Raw genomic sequence first — 22,541 nt, forward strand, 5'->3', positions numbered from 1 at the left:
AGAGTAACTTGATTCAGTTACTAAATTATAAAACTCAAGCTAAAAGCTGTAAAAAAGGAGATCACTGTTTTGGGAGGGGAGAAACTCATAAACAAATGAATTAAAAGGCAGTGTGATGACTGCAACAAGGAACCAGCAAGATAATGAAGCACTAGTGGATGGGCAGAAGTATGAGAAATTCTCCCTAGAAAAGGTGATGTCTGAGCTAAATTTTGAAAGATGAATTTGAATGTGTCAGGTAGTCAACGGAGTGACATGGGGAACTAATAGGGATTAAAGCTTTAATAGGTATTTAAACATCAATATGCAGTTCAATAGCACTGGCATATAAACAATTAGCACAGGATTCCAGGAGATAAGGTTGTAGAAAGTATGGGCCACTTCGTGAAGAATGTGCTCTGCCATGTTAAAAAGCATGTATTTAATGCTATAAATCAGTGGTTCTGGATTACATGGACCAATAAAAAATGCTTGGTTTGGCATAGATTGCCAGCTTTTTATTTTGCCAAGTATGAACATCAGAAAAAAAATTTAACTACTATCTAGTGTTTATATTATTTCATTAATCAAAAAGTGAATAAACACATGAGTAAATAACAAAATGAAGATGAAAAACTATCTTGACTTATTTTTCTCTTACCAAGGACCATTAACACTTTGTAAGAAATCAACACAAGCACCTACAGCTAGATGCAATGGAGAGCCATGAGTGGTCTTAAACAGGGGAAAGACATTGTTAGATTTGCATTTAAAAGAGGTAACTCCTGTCGACAGTATAGAACATGCATTTTAAGAGTAAAACTAGGAGCAACCAAAACTAGAGAACCCAGTTAAAAATTTATTACTGCTGTCTAGGCAAAAAAGGGAAAGGGCTGAAATCCAGGCAGTAGTAGTGGGAATGATGAAGTGAAAACAGAGACAATATTTATGAGGCAGAACAAAGAGTGGTTGGTATTTAATGGGATTTGAAGGTTGGAAAAGGAAGAGTGTTTCTAGCTTGGGTGGCAAGGTTTCTTCATACACAATAGAGAATATTTTTTCTCAAATGAGAGAAATTAGATCTGGTGGGGAGCAGAAAGATCAGGGCTGGGCAGGCTGAATTTGAAGTGGCTATGGGGTATGCTATGTGGTTACCCAAGTCTGTGAGCTAATGATCTGAGGAACCAATATAAAGAAGCGTGATGAGATCACTGACCATGGTGTGAAAACAGAACAGGATTAAATGACTTTAATCTTTCACTCACTAAACATTTACTGGGCGCCCGCTAAGGGCCAGGCACTGTTCTAGTTGCTGCAGACAGAGCAATGAGCACACGAAGTCCTTGCCCTCATGAAGCAGAGCAGCAGCACGACTGGCCTTACATTTTTAAAGTATCCTTCTGGCTGCTTTTGGCAAGAACAGGAGCAGGGACAGAGGTAGAATACAATAATCTGTGCTAAAAATGGTGGTGGCTTGGATCAAGGTGGCAGTAGGGAATTGTTAAGAAGGGGTCAAATCAAGAATATATTTAGAAGCTATAGCTGAGGAGATCTGCTGATGGACTGATGGATGAATGTGAGGTTTGAGCAAAATAAAGAAGTTAAGTTTGAACTACACAATTTCAGCTCTGACAAACTGGAATGTTGCAATTGCCATTTACTGAGAAAGGGAAGATACAGGAGAAGGTTTGAAGGAGAAAAGCAAAAGCTTAGTTTTGAATGCATTCAAACTAAGATTCCTAGTTAATATCTAAGTGGATTGCCAAGTAAATAGTCAGAAATAAGAGGCCAGAGTTGAGAAGAAAAGTCCAGGGTGGAGATAGAAATTAAGATTAGAGGCCCAGAGAACAACAACATTTGGGGGAAGAATAATGCAGGGGCACCAAATGAAAAAAACTAGGAATAGAAATAGGAGTGAGTGCCGTCATGGAAATAGGAGCTGGCTTCAAGGACCAAATGACCAACAGGTGCAACTGTGTCAGGAAAATTAAATTAATTATAAACTTGGCAATTTCTCACATAGGAGAAATAAAATTTATTTTTCTGAAACAGAAAAGGAAAAGATGAACAAGGGGTGAGACAAGTGCAGTGGTGTGCAGAGGAAGCTGAAAGGGTCATTTCTGGTTGCCTCTATTTTCTCTGTGAAAGAGGAGAAAAAGTCACCAGTAAGAGAGACCGTAGGGGCTATGCAGAGACTATGTCTAAGAAACAGGGAAAATGTTTATTATTCCTGCTGAGATGAGTGGAAGAGGGAGCTGACCAAAGCCAAGGAAAAAAGGCTGACTGGATGTTGAAGTCCTAAAAAATATTAAAAACATATGTTTATAAAGTTTGTAGTGGCACAAAATGTGTTCTCGTTTATTCTTCCATTGAGCATGTATGTATGCAATACCTACTATGTGTACTGTACCATTCTCAGTTCTGGGGAAATAGGAAGACAAAAGAGACAAGCCCCTGCTCTTATTGAGCTGCTATTCTGATCTGAGACACACATAAACAAGTACACAGCTAAACACATGGCAAATAGCAATAAGTGCTATAAAGGAAACCCTCTGACTTGGAATGAGCTGGGTGGGAGAAGCACGGTAAGGTCCCGTCTTGTTGGCGAAGTGGTCCTTGTGCTAAGACCTGAATGATGATGTCGAGGAGCTAGTTATGCAAGACCAGGAGGAAAGTGTGACTTTCTAAAGTCACCCACATGGTTGTGTGGCTTTCTAAACAAGAGCTAGTTGTTCAGGTATGAAGCCAGAGAAGGGGACTTGGAAGAGTGAGTGACCAGAGGCTTGGTGGGGCGAGTGCAGGCAGAAGCTATGAAGGCCACAGAAGGGTGCCAGGTGAGCACATCAAATTTTATGAATACTCCCCCATCTCACTGTGTTTGAATATTACCTGCAAATCATTAATTGATAGAAATACTATTTAAGAAGGATCTGTTTCAATGTAAACTATTGGAAAGTACACATACTTTTAAAGGCAATCAACAAATGGAATAAAAATGTAAATTAAGTAGTTAAATAGGATTCAAGTTATACGGACTTTAAGAAACATCTTTTACACCACACACACTGTAGTTTCTAGAATACTACTGAATGCTCAAATAAGTTTGAAACTTCTATAGTAAATGGAGGGCTTACCTTATCAATGTCCTCCTCTTCGTCTTCCTCTTCCTCCTCTTCTGAAAAGTCAAGAAGTTTCTTTGCTAGCAATGGATGCCACTGCAGACACTTTCGTTTTGGTCGTTTACCAGCCCCTTCTCCTTCTGTTGAATGATCTTTATTTCTGTTACTGCCTTTCATTACTGTGACCTGTAGTGAGAGAGAGAGAGAAATTAAAGTAAATTTGATTAAAATTAGTTTATTTAGCTCCCTTAGCTTTAATTGGATTATAATTTTAATGACTAAACTATCTACAAGCTCAGGCATTTACTGAACTCAGTGAGAATCCTAAGTACATAATCAAACATTCATTTTAGTGGGCTAAACTGAGCTAATAAAATTTGCCTTTTGTGAAATCTACTTCCTTCCACTCCATAACTTCAGAATTTAAAACCCAAATAAGCTTTAGGATGATTACCTGTTACCTTCACTTGTTCATATTCACTCAGAATACTGTTTCTCAGTTTTCTACCAAAGAAACATGAAAGTTGCCTCCCAAGGGAGCAGTGGCACTCACAGAGGTGGCTCTCCAGGTGTTCTCTGATGGCTCCTATTTTGCTGTAACAATTTACATATATTTTGCATTCTGCAACATGATAAAGCTGTCCTTATAATATTATTAAATGGGTAATTAATAAGAATCAAATGTTTTGGATTTGAAATAAAACTGTTTCATAAGATGACACACATTTTTCAAAAATTATCTGTGTACTGCCTCCAGGTACTCACTGCATGAACACACTATAGGTCCCTAGGCAGGATGAGCACCCTCTGTGCCCATCTGTGACAAAACAAAACAAAAATACCTTTGTGTCTCTCTATTATACATGCATAGCAACCCAGTAAAAAAGTTTTGCTCCCTAGGTTTTTTGGTTTTTTTGGCTTTTTTAAATGTGTGATTGTATGAAATAGCTAAGAAATAGCCAGGCTATGAACGTGGCAATATCTTTTAGAAGCCGAAGAGTCTCAATTACTTTTCAGTGACTTAAAAAAAAAAAAAAAAGTTATTCTCAATGATAAAAGCAACACATACTTATATTACATAGGTGAAAACAGCATAAAATAAGGTTTGTCCTCTTCATCACGACCAGCCCCACAGTCCAGAGGTAACTGCATATCAGTTTATATGCTTTCTTACAACTTTTTTTCTGATTTATTTATCATTCATTCACATTCATTCGAAATAACATTAATATACAAACTATCATTTCAACATACTCATGCAAAAAAACCAATTTAATTGTCATCAATTTAAATGGTTCATGAATGTTGAAGATTATAAATATAACGTGTGGTTGCTGAAATCATCAGATAGTGGCTTTTTGCTCAGTATGTTTGCATTGTTCCAGTGTCTGCAAAATGATACCATTAAACTTTTAATGCTATATTAAAACTGAAATTGGGGTCCATGAACATACAGTATCAATATTCAACCAGTTCTCAAGCTTTCAAAACAATATAGAATAGGCAAATTTATCTGTCTTCCTTAATTATTTTTGGATTTTGGGTCATGCTTAGATAGGTCTTCCTCATTTCCAAATAAAAAAATATTCATTAATGTTTCTCCTAGAACTTGTGTGACTTTATCTAAAACATTTAAATTTTGATCAATCTGGAATTTGTTTAGATAAAAGAAGAATGATCTAGCTTATTCTTTTTTTCAAATAGTTAGCCAACTGTTCCAACACCATTTATTAAATAATCCAGATTTCCACCATTCCCTTGGAATGACACTTTTATCCTGTACTAAATTACATGTATATGAGTCTATTTCTGGATTCCCTTCTGCTAATAATCATCTCCCGCTGTTTACCTGTCCTTTGATCAACTTCAGTATCCTTAGAGACTATGTCATTCTATACCTTTTTCATATACAAATATATATCAGTGAACACAGCCTTTAAAAAAACATTGAGGTGGAGGGGTGAAGTATGGACAGCTGGCATGTACCAGCATTGAGTCATTTAAAATTTTTAGATTGCATATACCATGCTCTTCTCTCTAGGTCAATACACCTTAACTGTTCTCATTTTTTAATAGCTACATAATATTCCAAAATATGAATATATAAATTTATTCAATCAGTGCACTATTTATGGACATTCAGATTATTTCTTGTGCTGTAGTAAAAATCCTCATTTTAATAAAATAACTTTTAAAAAAAATCTTCATTTTGATAAAAATCCTTATTAACTTATTGAAAGGCATGCACAGCCAAGAAAAAAAAAGAAAGAAAAATAAGACAGAAAAAAGGAGAGAGAAAAAAAGAAAAATATGTTCCTATGGCTTTCTGAGCAAGAAACTTTTGCTATATATCTAAAGTAATTACATGACTTGTGTGGCTGCTTCAAGAATACAAGGAATTATTGAAAACTCTAAGTGGAATTAGTTATCCGGTGTTCTCTTAATAAAGAAACAAAGATTACTTGTGAATCTATAGACCATTTAACAATTCCCACTCTATCTACAAATAAAACTTGGCACAGGCAACCCAATTTCCAAAAATACCAATGCTATACAGAGAGAAGAGGAAAGAGAGAAGAGGAAATGGTTATTTTTGTGGCTTATTAATCACTTCAGGATGAGCTGCTTGAGTGGTAATTAACCATACTGGGGGCCCAATATTTTATGAGATAACACATTTTTTAAATAGTAAAAGAAATCAATGGAAAACTCTAAGTCAGGCAGCTTTTATTAAGTAGAGAGGGTAAAATGATTGCTAGTGACTACAGAAAAATATATCTTTAGGCCCAAGAATTTTTAATTAAATTATTCTATTTAATTATGTGTGAATGTGTTTATATAGATATATAGACACAGATATATACAAGTATAAATGTGCCTTTGTGCATATACATATAATTTCAGTATTTAAAGAGAAAACAGAATCTCAGGAATCAAATTAATGGGAGATATATGTGACTTTTGGGTTCAAAATAATCACATTCATCCTTCTATCCTCCAACACCTGTCCTGCCCCAATTCTTTCCATGTAGCCCACAGGCCACTTTCTAATACAGAAATTAATCTGTCCTTACCAAGAAATACACTAGAAAGACTTTGTATTACTAATGACACTTATTACATTTTCTCCTGAACTATAATTATTTGGGTACATCCTACCTCAATTGCTAGGCCTTTTTCCTGACGGTCCAAGACTTTATCGTAATATGCTCAGAAACATCATTGCACACCAGAACATCAAGATCAGTTATTTGTAAGGATTGTCACAAGCAACCATATGAATCCCTGTGCTAAACTGTAGCGATGACCCACTATTTTTATTTACTAGGATGGCTCTGAAATTAACCACCATCTCTCTCATTTCCCTAAATTCAGATAGTCTTTCCTGACTGGGAAAAAAAGGGGACTGAAAGCTGTGTATAACTATGACATGCAGACCAACGTGGCATGTGGTATGTGAGAATCACCAGCTACCTGGGCTGGGGGGAAAATAAGGTAGGTACGAGCACAGACAAAAGATGAGCAAATGTACAAGTGAAGTGGAGATAGTATACCTCAGACGAAATAATCATGAAAAGTATAATTAAACTAATGACTAGGAAATACCTCAAATTATAAACTGGACATTTTATTAATTTGTAGTTATCTAATTATTTTTTATACCGTATGGTTATATTCTCAAACCGTAGTAAAAAGGCAAAAATATTGGGAAAAATGATGTTCCTGATTATTATAATAAGTAGTGAGAAAGCAAGAAATAAGAATGAAAGAAAGGATTTTAAAAGTGGGAAACACAAGGGCAAAGAAAGCATAATTTAGAGACGACACTATCACTCATCTTCAACAATAAGAAAAAATTTTTAACTTTTGACAGTGATACAGGACTAATCTTATAATTATTTTGCCACTAAAAACCCCACATATTCTAAAGTTTGGCTCCTTGTTCTTGAATAAGAACAAGTTAAGCTAACAATCTATATGCAATAAAGGAAGCAATGGGTGGACATTATTCAAAAGGGGCCATTCTTCCATTCTGCACTGCAACTCTAGAATAATTGAAATTAGGTTATTTAACTATCAATGGACTCTGTACTTGAAAGACTCAATATAATAAAATTATTGCTGCTGAGACTGTCAAATGGTAAGATGGTTCCTATCCAAAATACTGAATTTATCTTGTAAAACAAAGTAACCCATGTGTGCCTCCTTTCTATACCAGGATAAGTGACTTCATTTAAATACTATATTCTTCAAAAGTACCAAGCTCATTCATGAAGACCTTTATTGAGGTCAAATTCCATGAGAAACTTAAAGAAGAAAGATCATAAAAAAACAGTACAAAGCAAACACTACATTTAACAAAAGAAAAGATAAAGGACACTAGAGCTTGACAGGCCTCATTTAGAATCCCGCCTGTACTACTAACTACTTGTTGGAAAGTTATTAATCTGGCTGATCTTTCCTCCTCATGTTAAAACTGAATAATAATAGCTCAGCTGTGAGAACACATATATAATACCCAGCATGGTGCCTAGAAGGTTCTCAACTCAATGTTAGTAAATCCCCCCTTTACTCACAAGCTTTTTAGAAGCATTCACAAGCAGCATCTGTTTGCTCAAACTCAGACTAAGATGCTGTTAAAGGGAGAGCACAGATGTGCTCCCATTTAAAAGTGTGCCATATGCTTCCCAGATGATATAATCTCCAGCCTGAGAAACCGAAAAAAGAAAAAAAAAGATGGAGAGTTTCCTCTCCTTTGTGTGAGAGATATACAGTCAGAAACAGTGCCTTGGCACAGTCATAAATTTTGTGAATAAGATCCTCTCAGTCTTTTTCTATCATCTTGTCTTACAGCCTAGGCAATCAGTACACTTTAGTCTTTAAAACAGTATGAATTTAACTCTGTATCATAGTTATATTTTAGAGTTTAAACTGTCTCCTAAATGTCCAATAAAATCCCATTTGAATCCTAGTAATGGAAATTCTCACCCAGTGAAACAGGGGAAGGTAAGGGAGGCCAATGAAATACCACCATTATACAACCACACATTCTAACCACAAGTAAGACCTCTCTTGGGTCCAACTAAGATGCAAAGCTTCACAGCTTTCTCCAGAGTCTACAGCCTGAAGAAACTGTGACAAAGTGGTAGCTTCAGTACTTCCACACAAATTGTACCAACCTGCTTTCAATCTTTCAAAGGAGTCCTGCTGCCACAAAAGCTAGAAAACTCCCCAACATTTGAAGACTTTCTCCTTCTCACCCTAAAATTCTATTTTCTGCCAAAGTTCTTATCCTCCAACGCCCAGGTCAAATATTCCTTCCTCTCTAAAGCCTTCTGTAAAAACCCTAAGTCAAAGTCCACCACTCTTTCCTGTGAGCTTTGGTCAAACTTGACCTTGTTAGGTCAAGAACTTATCATGAGTGTTTTACTAGTCTACCCTCCCCGCCCCCACAGGTTTTGACCTTCTAGACGGCAGGTGCCATGGTTTCCTTTTCTGTCCCAGTGCCTAGTCCTGAGTCTAGCACACAGTAGTTCCTGAAAAAGGTATTTATTAGCTTATAGTTTCCTCATCTAACACTTAACCACATATAACTTCCCAGAATGATACCCTCCTAATAATTTTAAAAACAATACTAATACACATTTATTAAATACTTATTTAACTGCTACATTTAATTGATACATACATGACATTCACTACCTCATTTAATCCTCCCAAGAACCCTCTGAGGCAGATACTACTATGAATCCCAGGTGAAGAAACTGAGGATTATGTAAACTGCTCAGGGTCCTACTGTTAGCAAGTGGAGGAGCTGGTATAGGAATCAGGAAGCCTAACTCAAGAGCTCAAATGCCTTTCTAGAAAAAGGAGCTCTAATATAAAGCCTTTCAATCTGTTGACTCTGAGCATTTTTCATAAAACAAATAGCTTATGGGCCATGGAAACACCAAAAGGGAGCACTGAGGGCCTGGAAGGGAAACTTCAGGGATTCACAGCAGAAAAGAAGGCACACCTCTGTGATGACTCCAACTGACAATTAAAATAGATTAACTCTAAAACTCTTCAAAAATGAAATCCCTACACATGCTAATCATTATTATTTATTGTAATTCTAATGACAATTCTAACCTGTGGATAGATTAAATGAAAAATACCTCATCCAATAAAGCAATACTGTCATGTTAGAAGCAATTCGGTCACTGTTCATGAAAACGGTATCTTTAAATGTGCTCCTTATTGAAAAGCAGTAGTTCTTCAAGATGAAACTTTAACTCTTTCAAGATGTTATCAATATGCTCTTCATGAATATAAAACAAGGTACACACTATCCAAAAAAGGACTTAGCTGTACTGGCAGTTCTGGTCCTTCTGCCCTTACCTTGAGAAGAAATACATATTTTTAAGATCTCTTAATACATGCAGTCCATGACACAGCCTTGGGACAGCTGAACATGGTTCTCAAAATGGAATGTTGCTCTAAGCTACAGATAGAGACAATTACCTTGAAAGAGATAAGGCACTGAGAAGTGGCTTAGGGAGGAAAAGCTATTTACATAGAAAATTTCAGTAACAGGCTAGGACATGTGCTCCCCGTCTCCCCACAATACAACCTTCTGTTTTCGTATAATTTTATAAAGGTATTTATATTCTTAATCAGAAAGTTACCAAATTCCTATTCTTCAATGGGCCTGGCAAAAAAAAGAAGTGTTTGCCTCTTTTAGTTTATAAATTAACAAAGGTTTTTATTATATGCATTTATTACATGGTTTGGACATAATTATCACATTGAAAAGAAGCCGAAGAACATGATAAGTTCACAGGCATCTCCTGCTCCTTTATTCTCAATGCAGTTGAACACATTTGTTGATTACCTGGTGAGCTATGCACTGTGGGAGTTAAGGGTCAAGCCTTATCTCCCATTCAATTTACCTTCTGCCTCTGCTCTCCTGCGGGGCTGATGCCTGCCCTATTCTCCACGCCTGCCACATGCTTCTGTACTGTCCTTTCTCCCAGGCCTGCACATGGCACCCCACACTCCCATTTTACTTTCTCTGAACATCCATTTCTAAAGAGCCGTATATTATCCAGCCCATGTCTCTTTCCATCTTGAGCACCACCTTTTTTGACCACCTACAACACTTAATGGCTGTGCTATATTTTTGACACTTAACTGCAAGAGAATTAGCATTTTTCCTGTATATTGTATATATAAAAATTTCATAGAAATTCCTCCCACAGAGACCCTGAGAGTAATGAACATGCTGATGCTTTTTTTGAATCTGTCAGAGCAAAGATCTCTGTGCTAGACAGGGAGTAGGTTCTCGCTGAGTATGTGGAAAATTGAACATAGAAACAATACCTCTCTGCTTTCTTATTATTCTATTCTTTATGTTGTTTTGCTAGAAGGCAGAAGAGATGTAAGGTTTGAAAAGGAAATATGCAGAGAAAGAAAAATCATAAACCAGGAAAGATTGTTCGGGAGGGGGAGAGAAAAGAAGCAAGCAAATTGACAAAGCAATGTAATAAATATAACAAAATCAAAATCATTTCCAAACAGCTGTCAATACTCGTCTAAAAATATATTCCAGTAGCTTTATTTTCTTCTCTGGTTATCTGTCAATGACTTTTACTATTCCTTTAAAATACAGTACCATAGTACCTTCAGCTCACTGACACTCTTTTTCCTTTACAACTGGTCCACTAACAAACCCCAACTCTAAATGGATCCAACCATTTTTCTTCTCTAGGCCTATCCCCAGGTTTCTGGCTGCTCCTGTGGTTTGACACTACTACCAAAGTCTTCAGTCTCAGGTTGGTCTTCAGTGCTCACTGGCAATCCTTTTTATTTGACTTATTCAGTCACATATCCAATCCCATAGCGCCCATGATAAATTCTCAGTTCCTCCTAAATCCTACTGATGAGGATGAGTGAGGATAATAATGATGATGATAATGATAGCTAGATATATATAATGCTTCCTATGTGCTAGAAGCTAAGAGCTTATAGTTACTAACTTTTAACTTACAACAAGTCTGAGAGAAAGGCACTATTATTATCCCCTTTTTATGGATAAGGAAACTGAGGCACAGATAACCTATTTTGCCTCTTTTAGTTTATAAATTAACAAAGGGTTTTCTTATATGCATTTGTCACATGGGTAATAATTATCACACTGGCAAGAAGCAGAAGCATAAGAAGACAAGCTCACAGAGTATCCTCATTTATTGCCAATGCACTTGGATATGTATTTATTGATCACTTTGCTATAAATTATGTTTATAAATCACACCACTAGCACTTAATTGGTGGAGACAGTATTTGAATTCAGGAGATCTGGTTTCTGACCATTATACAATATTGCTTCAAAATAATAACAAACTTTATTGAACATTTGCTTACATGCTAAACACTTCTCATGATTTAATTTCTTTAATTCTTAATACAATTCTTGGAGAAAGGTACTATAATGATCACATTTTAAACATGAAGCAACTAAGAATGACAAAGCTTAAACAACATACCCAAGGCTACTCTGCCAGCACGTGGTGGAGCCAGGATCCATACCAAGGTCATCTGTCCCCAGAGCCCCAGCTTTCAATCACTTTTCCATACTGTCCCTTTTATCACAATCCTAGTCATTCCAAGAAAATGCCTTTGTCTCCTAGTTACCAGGAAGGTGTTAACCCTCCTCAAACCTCCCAAAATCCCATCTTGCCTACCAACTTCAAAACTTGTTTCTTTTCTTCTTCTCTCTTCTCTCAAAGGCAGAGATTTTAGGTCAACTCCTTCCCTCACTCCCAATCTGTGCTTTTAATCTTCCTTCCTGCTATCCTAAGCCATTAGTCTTTTAGTTTCTTTGATGAACTGTCAACAATTCCTTCTACACTAATACCTTCTTCCTTTAATCTATATACAATCTTAAGTCTAAAACCCTCTCTGAATGCCTCTGCTACTTTAGCTAGTCCTCTTTCTTTGTACAAACTGCACCATAAAGCCAGGAGACAGCCTAACCCCAAGGCATACAGGTAGCACCAAAGAACTGGCATGGTATGATCATCTGTTCACTTCTCCCACCTTGTACTTCACTAACTGACTTGGTCCCTAATCTTCTTGGTTCTAAACCTCAGGATTAATTTCCTAGAAAGCACTCATAACTTGTTCCAACCTTGCCACAGGCTCTGGCTTCTCTACCTCACTATGATTCATACATCTTTGATTTCTAGTCTCTCAGAGAAAATACCTTGTCTGGGCCAGGCCTCTGCTTCCACCAGATTCCTGGGGAGTAATGCCAGGGCCCGGTGAATAAGAACTAGACATTCTTTCCCTTCACATAAACATCCGGAAAGCATGTATCTTTTCTACTTTCTCTCCATCAACTCAAATCATGGCAGTCAACTTCTTGTCTCAACATACAATCTCTCACTAAGACCTGTCCCTTCTGCCTCATATGTGGTCCACTCCCCTCCATCCCCACCAGGCTGGTTCAGCAGCCTGGACTCTTTTTATCTGACTTCAGTTCTTACTCTTAGCTGACTTCAGTTCTCCACACTACAGTTATCTGCTCATGCCCTTCCCCCGTACGAACTCTCTTTAATAGTCTCTCAATGTGCTGAGGAAAAGTCCACACTCCTTCCTTCACATAACATACAAGACTCTTCCTAACCTAGTCCCTGCTCACTTTTATGACCGGACTTGCTTTGTTCCATTCTCACTCTCGAAGCTCTGCCCATATTAAGCCACATACTGCCACACAGAGCTTGCCACCACTCCTGCCTCCTGGATTCTGCGCTACTGCTTCCTTCTGGTGGAACTCTCATCCCTGCTTCAGTGCTGGGCTTGGGATCTCACCTCAAGCCTCTGCTGCTCCTTTCTAATCTGAGAGAGATGTCTGCACAGCACCCTGAACTTAACAGACCACACTGTATCACATTTGACAGTGACAGAGAACAGGGGCTACGTCAAGTTCACCATGGATTTCCAGAACCTGACACAGAACTGGGCACACTTGCTGAATCAATGTGTTCTAGGCCTCTTCGCTGCCATCTATTCCTGTCGCTCTTATTCTTTCTCCTCATTTGCCACTGCTTCTTTCCTAATCCCTCCTCATCACACCCTCCATTTCAGAAATTCTTCGCATTCCACTCAAATACCATACCCAAACTACCAAACTAAAATACTGGTGATTTTTCTGTTTGGAAATAGTTTTTATGCAGATGTGATGAGAGAAAGAACAAGTCTAATGAATAATTTCAACCTCACAAAAGAAATAATTATCCATTCCCTTTTCTTCTATACCCATCACTGAACACAGACTATTTAACATTCTGTTCTCCAGTTTACATATATAGCCCTTTGAATTTTAAGAGTGATCACACATAGTTTGAAAAAAAGCAAATCTATTAAATTTCATCTAAAATGGTCTAAGTTTAAAAGAATCATTTTTCTTTTTCATCTAGTTGTTTTTGAAGTTTAAAAATAAAGTTGTCTGGATGCTTTCCATTATACTGATTTCTAATTATGATTTAAAAATAAAACAAACACCTAGAAACAATGGTTCAGTTAAGAGTCAACAATCTACGATATCAACATTTGTAATCTCCTTTTCCAAAGCTAACATTCTTCACTCTGAAAAAATGGCACGTAATTTAAGTGACAGTTAAATTTAGTTCACTCTATAAAACAAAACTTCTGAGTCTTAATGGTTACAGAGCAAAAACATTTATTTATCTCAAAAGTAAAAAAGAATTGGTATCTCTTATTTTCAGTAGTATGGTATTTATTGAAGTAGCTTGTCCAGTTTCTGCAGTGTCCACATGCCTTACACTTTGGCACATTAGAATTAACTCATTAATTACTAGACTACAAATTACATGAAGATAGGGTATTGCTTCTCTTTATATTCCCAAATGCTTAGAATACTACCTTGAATACAATAAGTATTTAATAAACAGTGCTTGAAAAATGCAAAAATTTAATGATTTTATATCAGCTTGCACATTTGCCAAGGAAATTAGTTAGAATGCATAGGGTGCTGACTCATTTATATTTTCTGTGTAACTCGAGTTAAGCAGAATAACATCTCTTTTATATTCATTTCATATTTGGTGAAATTTTTTTCTTAAATATATTCCAGTTTCCTGATTTAATACATATAATACAAAATGTAAGTGCTTACTTGATGATTCAGAGTCATAACAGTGTCCTCTTCAGAATATTAACAATTCCTTTATATATTTTAAAATGGCATATAATTTTAGGTGTTTGGACTGAATGTGCTCTCACCGCAGGGCCAAGAACTAAAAGCATGCTTTTTTATTTACTAAATTTATTAAATTTATGGCATTTGTTTACAAAAGACTCTTCACAGAATTAACAACAAAAACCAGTTCTTATTTGTATATTTGCTTACCTTTATTCCTTTTTAAAAAATACTGAAGTGAGAACATAAATAGCTAGAAGTTTTAATAAGACCTGAAATGTTCCTTCCATTTTTCTCTCAAAGCACAATATGAGAATGCTGTAAAGCTATACCCACAAGATACAAGTTTACTAGTTTAGTGAGGCATCTTAGAGTAATTCTTCTCACAACCCAATTTACATAAATCTGCTCTCTCTGCTGGCCAAATATTTATCTTCTAGCTTCCTATTTATAAATATAAAGGTAACATTAGAAAGAAAACAAAAACTCCTCTATAAAAAAGTTATGAACCATACAAACCTGGAAAATCACTTAAGAAGCCCTTGTACATCATTAAGACATGCTGTTAGCTGATTTTAGGGGGAAGCAATCATCTAAGCATTGAGTTAAACCTAGGAATTTTCAAATTTAATATCATTTCTCCCCTAAGCAAGATTCTTAACTCCACAAAAACCATTTCTCACTAATTTGGTTCCTTTCTACCTGGAATCTCCACAATACTTTGTAATGAGTGTCTCACTGAACCTTTCCATATTTACACAAAGGCATTACGTGCAGGGGGCCAGAGGGAAGGAGTGCTTTCACTTAGGTAGTGACTTGTCAAGGCCACAAGAGTTACTGGCAGAATATGTCATCAACCACAGGCACTATGGCGCTACCATACTATTTTTTTATTTCTCTTTCTTTTTCAAAGATGGATTATAATGTAATAATAATAAAGTCATTTTGTTGACATAGCTAAGAATATGTTTTAATTTTTATAATAAAGCATGTTATAATAAAGAATTTGAATACATTTTTCATTAATAAAATCCAAATATATTTTCTAATATGAAAAATCAGTACTGCCATTAAAACACCCTGGGCTACTTTGTTACTTTCCAATTATGTACCAATTTATAAGTTACAAAGCATTTATTGAATACATCTATTTACTTAATAATATACAATTCTGTGAAGTGGGTAAAATTATACCCATTTTACAACTGAGCGAGAGGAGCCTCAAACAGATTTACATAATCTTTCCAATGCCATTAAGGGGCACACTAGGGATACACCTTTTATAAAGGCAATGGACTTTACGCCCAAAACACTGGTACTTTCTTCCACCTAACTATATCACTGATTTTAGTTTTTAATCAATACATTTACTTTGGAAGGAAAAGTAGCTTTTTTGGTATTTAATCAGTGTTTCTCAGTATTTACTTTAGAGGATTCCCAAATTTCCATTCATATTTCAAAATGTCCTTCATATAGATTTGGCATACTAAATACACTGGGGGAGGGAGGAAATCAGGGAACAAGACAGCACATGTATCTGTGACTCAATGTACTTTTCTTCACTTTGCATTTTGAAAATATTGATGTCACAGCTCTTCAAGTACTCTCAGAAGTCGTTATGACTGACAGCCCATGAGTGCTGCATCTTTCAAAACAAATATGCTTTCTTGATGGAGAGCACATGAATCTCCATCTAATTTTTCCAAGAGGCAGGAGTGGAACGAACATAATTTCTCAACATTTTAAGTAAACTCAGCATTCTGCACTGAATACAACAGGAAGGTACAGTTTAACAGATATCATGAAATTTTGTTATTTTCGTAAACAACACAGTGTGTAAGAGAAGGGCACTCTACAAACCTGCCATATAATCCCAGAGTGGCATACAACTGCCTATGTTTATTGCAAATATTTTAAGTACAAGCAAAAACTTAGAACATGTTTTGTACAAAAAAAAAAAGTCCTCACACATTTCCACATATCTGCAAGATTTTAAAATATATAATAATACACTGTTTGAAAATAAAAGTATGTTTGAGTGAGAATTTTAAAAAGAACCAACTGGAGTAAATGAAATATACTCAACCACCCCGATTTTAGGAAAAAAATAAAACCTGTCGTCTGCTCTGTACCAAAAATCACATTCCTACAGAAAATATCAGACATTTGATATCATATGATAGCTTTTAACTGGAAGGTAAGGCTCAACAAGGAGTCAAAGGATAATTCTGCTTGCTAATCTGTCCCAGCTGTTTGCTTTGATGACTGCCAAATCTGTACTTGAGAGGTATACAGATTTCTTCTACAGCTCTTATACAGCTCCTCTCATGAGACCTCCTGATCTCAAATCAACCTTTTGAGGAACTTTTAAGGGACTAGCTTTAAGAGAGATTGACACTGAGTACAAAAGATGAGATGGACCAACAAAAGACTTGTTGGTGGGATAAAACCTCCATAATAATGAAATTATTTGGGAACCACACAGCATGTAATAGAGTACAACAAATGTGGTCCACGTCATTAGATAATATATAATAATACATAAGAAGACATTCTTGGCACTCAGATATTTGGCAATTACAAAAGCCATTGGAGAATTCAGACAATACTATTTATTCCCTTTGATTACCCCAATTTGTCCCATGGTTAACCTTTATCTAATGGCTAAACTTAATCATACTGCTGTAGACACAGCTGGGGTGAACCCCAGGTTCTGGGAGCTTCCTGCCACTGCAAACTTTACCAACTCTGACCTGGCTTCTCTTACTCTGGGCACCAACAAAAATAACCTTTTGAAAAAAGTCTGAAAAGAACTGTTCAGTTCCTTGCTATGTTGTTATTTAAGACTGGGGTAGATTTTGTAACATTTCAAGGGATGAGATAGCTGGAAGGAAGTCAGGTGCTTATCAAAGATGATCTGAGAAAAGGAGTAAAGTACAATAACATTTTGTGCTTCTCATACTCATTTTTTCTTGCTTGTAGAGTTCTTTTTTGTGTAGGATAAGCAGGGAACTGTGGGATCAATAATAGTACTAGATTGACAGTATGGATATCCAGTGTTTAGTCTTGGCTTTCACTTCCCCAAAAGAGAAAAAGATCCAATGCTAGGCCTGCTCAAGGACAAAATTAGCAACTGATGAAGTAGAAAAATTGTGGTAGGTCTTCAAGCACCAGAAGGTTGGCCCAGATAAGCCTGAAGACCCATTATTACCACTGTATGCTATGATTTTACCTTATCTCCAGCTGAGACCAGGCTGTACTACAGTCTGCCCTTTCCCTGTGCATACAGCCTCCATTCCCCTCTCTCCACCCTCTATCAAGAAGAAAAAGACACAATAAATCAGCTTCACAGCCCCTCATACATCCTTCACGCTGACGAAAAATTTCTTACCTATATAGCTGGGTTTTAAAAAATTGCAACAGCTATTTTGTGTATTTGTCCCACATTATTTATGTTTTTCTCACAGTTTATGCTACCCTCCCTCCCATTAATTAACCCTGGATTCTATAGTTTGGAAACTGACTATAGCTATAGCATTGAATTTTGTATACCTTCACTAAGTTGCTTTTTAATTACTAAGCTGCTTTTTAGTTACTGACATTTTAAACATTTTTCATGTGCTTTCTTAGAATTCTATATTAAGAAAAAAAAAAAAAAAAAAAACCTTTGCCAACATTTTAATTAAACTTCCCAATTTCTATTTAGAAAGTATATAGGAAAGCACTTTTTTCTTAAAATAGTCAATTTCTAATGTTTTCAAAATAGAGCTATGGAGGCTCTTAATAAATAGAGATTTTTTATTTAATTTTTTACATTATTCAGTGTATCATTTATTACAGAGATGTTAAACTTTCAGAAATTAGGAGATTAGATGTCTAACAGGTTGCCCAGGATTAAACTACTTTAGCCCTACTTTTGCATTTACTCAGAATCAAACAAGCAACATCTGGAGCAAAACTCTCCCTGTGAGACTGAAAAATGTGAACACCACAATATGCAGCTCAGACAGATTATAAATGTGGCCAAATCTGGGCCTTTAAATCCTAGGCTGGGCCTCCTCGTGTCATTCCAAACCATTCATGTGCCAAGAGAGGAAGCAGTTGGAACATGGAAGAGCTTCTTCACAAGGGAAAGTTTAATGGAGAATATCACAAGTGCTCCTACATATGAACAGTAGAGAAGGGTCTACTATACTATAGTAGCAGAAAGTGCTACATTATTGATACTGCTATGTCCAGGTAACTGCTGTCATGACTCCTTCAATACCTATCTTCCAAAATAGTTTTGAAAACAATTCTACTTAAAAATCACCATACAGTATTAGAAATTCAGTCACAATATATCCATTTAAATGTTATACCTAATATTTAGGATTTACAAAGTTAAAAAAAAAATGCTATGTAATAAAAACAGTAACACTTCCATTTCAGAAATTTTAACACTTTCAACTTATTAAACTACATTTTTATTGGATACAAGGGAAGATTTGTAGTTTAAAACTGAAATTAGAATTCTCATGAATAACCAAGCACAAAGAATAGTGGTGCTGAGTATGCCTCTTTTTCTCTCCATTTCTTGACTTAACCATATACTAGGCAGTACTCTAACTCCTTATAATCATTAATTCATTTAATCCTCAAAACAACACTATGAAGTAGGAACCATAATTAGCCACATTTTACAAATAAGGCAACTGAGGTACAGAGAGAAACTTGCCCAGGGTAACATAGCTAGGAAAGCTAGCACACTGGATAACCAGGATTTGGACTCAGGTGGTCCAGCTACAATGCTACATTCATGTTTAACACTTCTTGTCCACATGTTACATGGCTTTAGAAGCATTTGGGAGAATAGTAAAACTCTACAATTGTTGTGATACTTTTTAAAAAATAGGATTAAGCCATAAATGTTTCTGTTAAGTCCTCCAAAGATCAAGGGGCTAAGAAATAAAACCCATGGTGATTACCTTTGTCAGTTTTAATCTGTGATTTTCTTTTTCAAGTGACATGCATCATGTACTGTTAAAGTGGCTCAGTATAGTTTCACTTCACTTTAATTAGCATTATGAGCTTGAAATACTATTAAATCATTGCCTTGATCTCTCTGTTTGTAAGAGTTGTGTTATTAAATAATCCTTGAGTTCATTTAACAATTTTTATATAACAAATAAATATTAACTGAATCCAGATAAATATTTTCTTGGGTGATTTTTTTCACTCTTTGGCTTATTAGCATAAATAAAATAAAATGAAGTATTTCACTCCTATGACTTGCTTTGGTCCGTGCTTCCCAAATATCCTGGAGTTCCTGTTATAGCAACTTTCAAAAATCCTGAGATTCATTCTTGGAGGTACCACTGCTACGAAATAGCTGTTTGGAACCCTAGATTCCAATTTTTCCTCTACTCTTGCAAATCTCACATACTGGGTGGGATAAAGAAGAGAAATGTTTGGGGGGGAAGAAGTGAAGAGAGGAGGGGAGAGAAGGAAGGAGATGATGGAGGAGCTATAATTATTTCATTCATAAATAGAACAGGACCTGAGCCACTACTACTAACTAGCTATTTGAAGTCCTATAACTATAGTTCTCAAGACCTGTCTGGAATGCTCCCTAAAGGTATTGGGGCCAGAAATTACTAGTCGGGTACCTAACACCAAAAAAGATTGAATTCTGAAAACATTAAAAAGGAAAAACAAAATGAAACAAACAAGCAGTAAAAACATGGACAGCTATTCTTGTGCTAAAATTAGAATCTACTACTGTTCTAACAAAGACAAAACAGAAGGTTTCTACCATGGTTATATCTAGATTTTGGATTATATAAATTATACACTTGGGTTTGCAAAAAAACCCCTACACAATGTTAGAACTGAAAAGAACCTCAGAAACCATAGTCCAAAACTACCAATTAAAAAATCTGTAAAACTAAATCTCCAAGAGGTTACATTAAAACTAAACATTCTTATTCTCTGCACTGATATAAGGTATGGATCCCTTTTGAGCAAATAGCTATTTTATATATGCATATATAAAACACATATAATTTATATTATATATATAATATAAAAACATTACTTATATAACACACATATATATATTTTTTACTAAATTATAAACAAGATTACTATGAATTTGCACTATTATTAAGGTACAAATGGTTTAGTGCTGCTTCTGAAAGTAAAAATTACTAGGCTTATTTACAATAAGATAATGGAAAGAACTCTTAGTTTCTTCTTCACTTTCAGCCTCTGAAATAAACTGAATCAATATAAGAAAAGCTTCTAAAAGGCAATTTTATTCTATTATCCTAATGAGAAAAGTCACAGCAAAATGGAGCAGACATGAAATGATCTATTTGAGGGCAATTTACAATTCTCAAGGTTCCTTGCTATTTGAGAGAATATCTCAAAGAAAAGGTACATACCAACAAAAAACCTTGTGCTTACAAAACATAGGAGCAAACACCTGCACTGAGAATTTTAACTGGAAATCAATAAGGACAAAAATCGTAAGTTGAATGACAGATTCTGTGGTTATTGGGTCTTTTGTCAAAATGTTCTAGGACACAGGGAGAATGTCTGTAAGGCATTACTTACAGCACATAGTAAGCAATCAGAAAGTGGAAATCAGGGTCCATTACTCATGGCAGGATAACCCGCATCATCCTCTTATAGATGCATCACTGGCAAGAACTGAAGAAAAATGAAGGCCGAGGAAGAAAGGGAATGGTGTATTTTTTACACGTAATTTTCAGCTAACTTTGATGAGTTTCAACCCTGGACGAGTTTTTTTACCCCACTTTCTTTCCTTCAGTTTCATTTAGAAAAATTATCTTGGTTAGGCTGTTCAAGTGTGACATTGCAGCTAGCCTAATGCGGCCCCAAATTACTGCCCCCAACATTTCTTACAGCAAGCACCTGATTAAATGCCTTCAGGTTAAGCAGATCACGGTAGCTTTACGTTGATTCTAAGAACAAGAACCTGTCAAACTGACAAATCAGCACCTTTTTTTTTTTTTTTTTCTTTTTTTTTTTCTTTTCTTTTTTTTTTAATTTTATTTTGTCGATATACATTGTAGCTGATTATTGCTCCCCATCACCAAAACCTCCCTCCCTTCTCCCTCCCCCCCTCCCCCCCAACAATGTCCTTTCTGTTTGCTTGTTGTATCAACTTCAAATAATTGTGGTTGTTATATCTTCTTCCCTACCCCCCCCCCGGTTTGTGTGTGTGTGTGTGTGTATGTGTGTGTGTGAATTTATATATTAATTTTTAGCTCCCTCCAATAAGTGAGAACATGTGGTATTTCTCTTTCTGTGCCTGACTTGTTTCACTTAATATAATTCTCTCAAGGTCCATCCATGTTGTTGCAAATGGCAGTATTTCATTCGTTTTTATAGCTGAGTAGTATTCCATTGTGTAGATGTACCACATTTTCCGTATCCACTCATCTGATGATGGGCATTTGGGCTGGTTCCAACTCTTGGCTATTGTAAAGAGTGCTGCGATGAACATTGGGGAACAGGTATACCTTCGACTTGATGATTTCCATTCCTCTGGGTATATTCCCAACAGTGGGATGGCTGGGTCGTATGGTAGATCTATTTGCAATTGTTTAAGGAACCTCCATACCATTTTCCATAGAGGCTGCACCATTTTGCAGTCCCACCAACAATGTATGAGAGTTCCTTTTTCTCCGCAGCCTCGCCAGCATTTATCGTTCATAGTCTTTTGGATTTTAGCCATCCTAACTGGGGTTAGATGGTATCTCAATGTGGTTTTGATTTGCATTTCCCGGATGCTGAGTGATGTTGAGCATTTTTTCATATGTCTGTTGGCCATTTGTATATCTTCCTTAGAGAAATGCCTACTTAGCTCTTTTGCCCATTTTTTAATTGGGTTGCTTGTTTTCTTCTTGTAAAGTTGTTTGAGTTCCTTATATATTCTGGATATTAATCCTTTGTCAGATGTATATTTTGCAAATATTTTCTCCCACTCTGTTGGTTGTCTTTTAACTCTGTTAATTGTTTCTTTTGCTGTGCAGAAGCTTTTTAGTTTGATATAATCCCATTTGTTTATTTTTCCTTTGGTTGCCCGTGCTTTTGGGGTCGTATTCATGAAGTCTGTGCCCAGTCCTATTTCCTGAAGTGTTTCTCCTATGTTTTCTTTAAGAAGTTTTATTGTCTCAGGGTGTATATTTAAATCCTTAATCCATTTTGAGTTGATTTTAGTATATGGTGAA

The 22,541-nt window shown here is 36.0% G+C and overlaps 1 protein-coding gene across 4 annotated transcripts in view; it reads right to left on the reverse strand.

Annotated features, from left to right (window-relative positions):
• The window catches only part of BBX (BBX high mobility group box domain containing), a 278,279-nt gene that overhangs the window by 98,901 nt on the left and 156,837 nt on the right, over nucleotides 1–22,541 (reverse strand). For all 4 annotated transcript variants that reach the window (XM_063098074.1, XM_063098086.1, XM_063098080.1 and 1 more), the window contains one exon: nucleotides 3,114–3,284. In XM_063098074.1, the coding sequence (XP_062954144.1) occupies nucleotides 3,114–3,275 (162 nt within the window). In that variant the 5' untranslated portion in view covers nucleotides 3,276–3,284. The remainder of the gene's footprint in view (nucleotides 1–3,113; nucleotides 3,285–22,541) is intronic.

The sequence above is a fragment of the Cynocephalus volans genome, chromosome 1 (genome assembly GCF_027409185.1).
Source record: "Cynocephalus volans isolate mCynVol1 chromosome 1, mCynVol1.pri, whole genome shotgun sequence".
NCBI classification, from domain to species: Eukaryota; Metazoa; Chordata; class Mammalia; order Dermoptera; family Cynocephalidae; genus Cynocephalus; species Cynocephalus volans.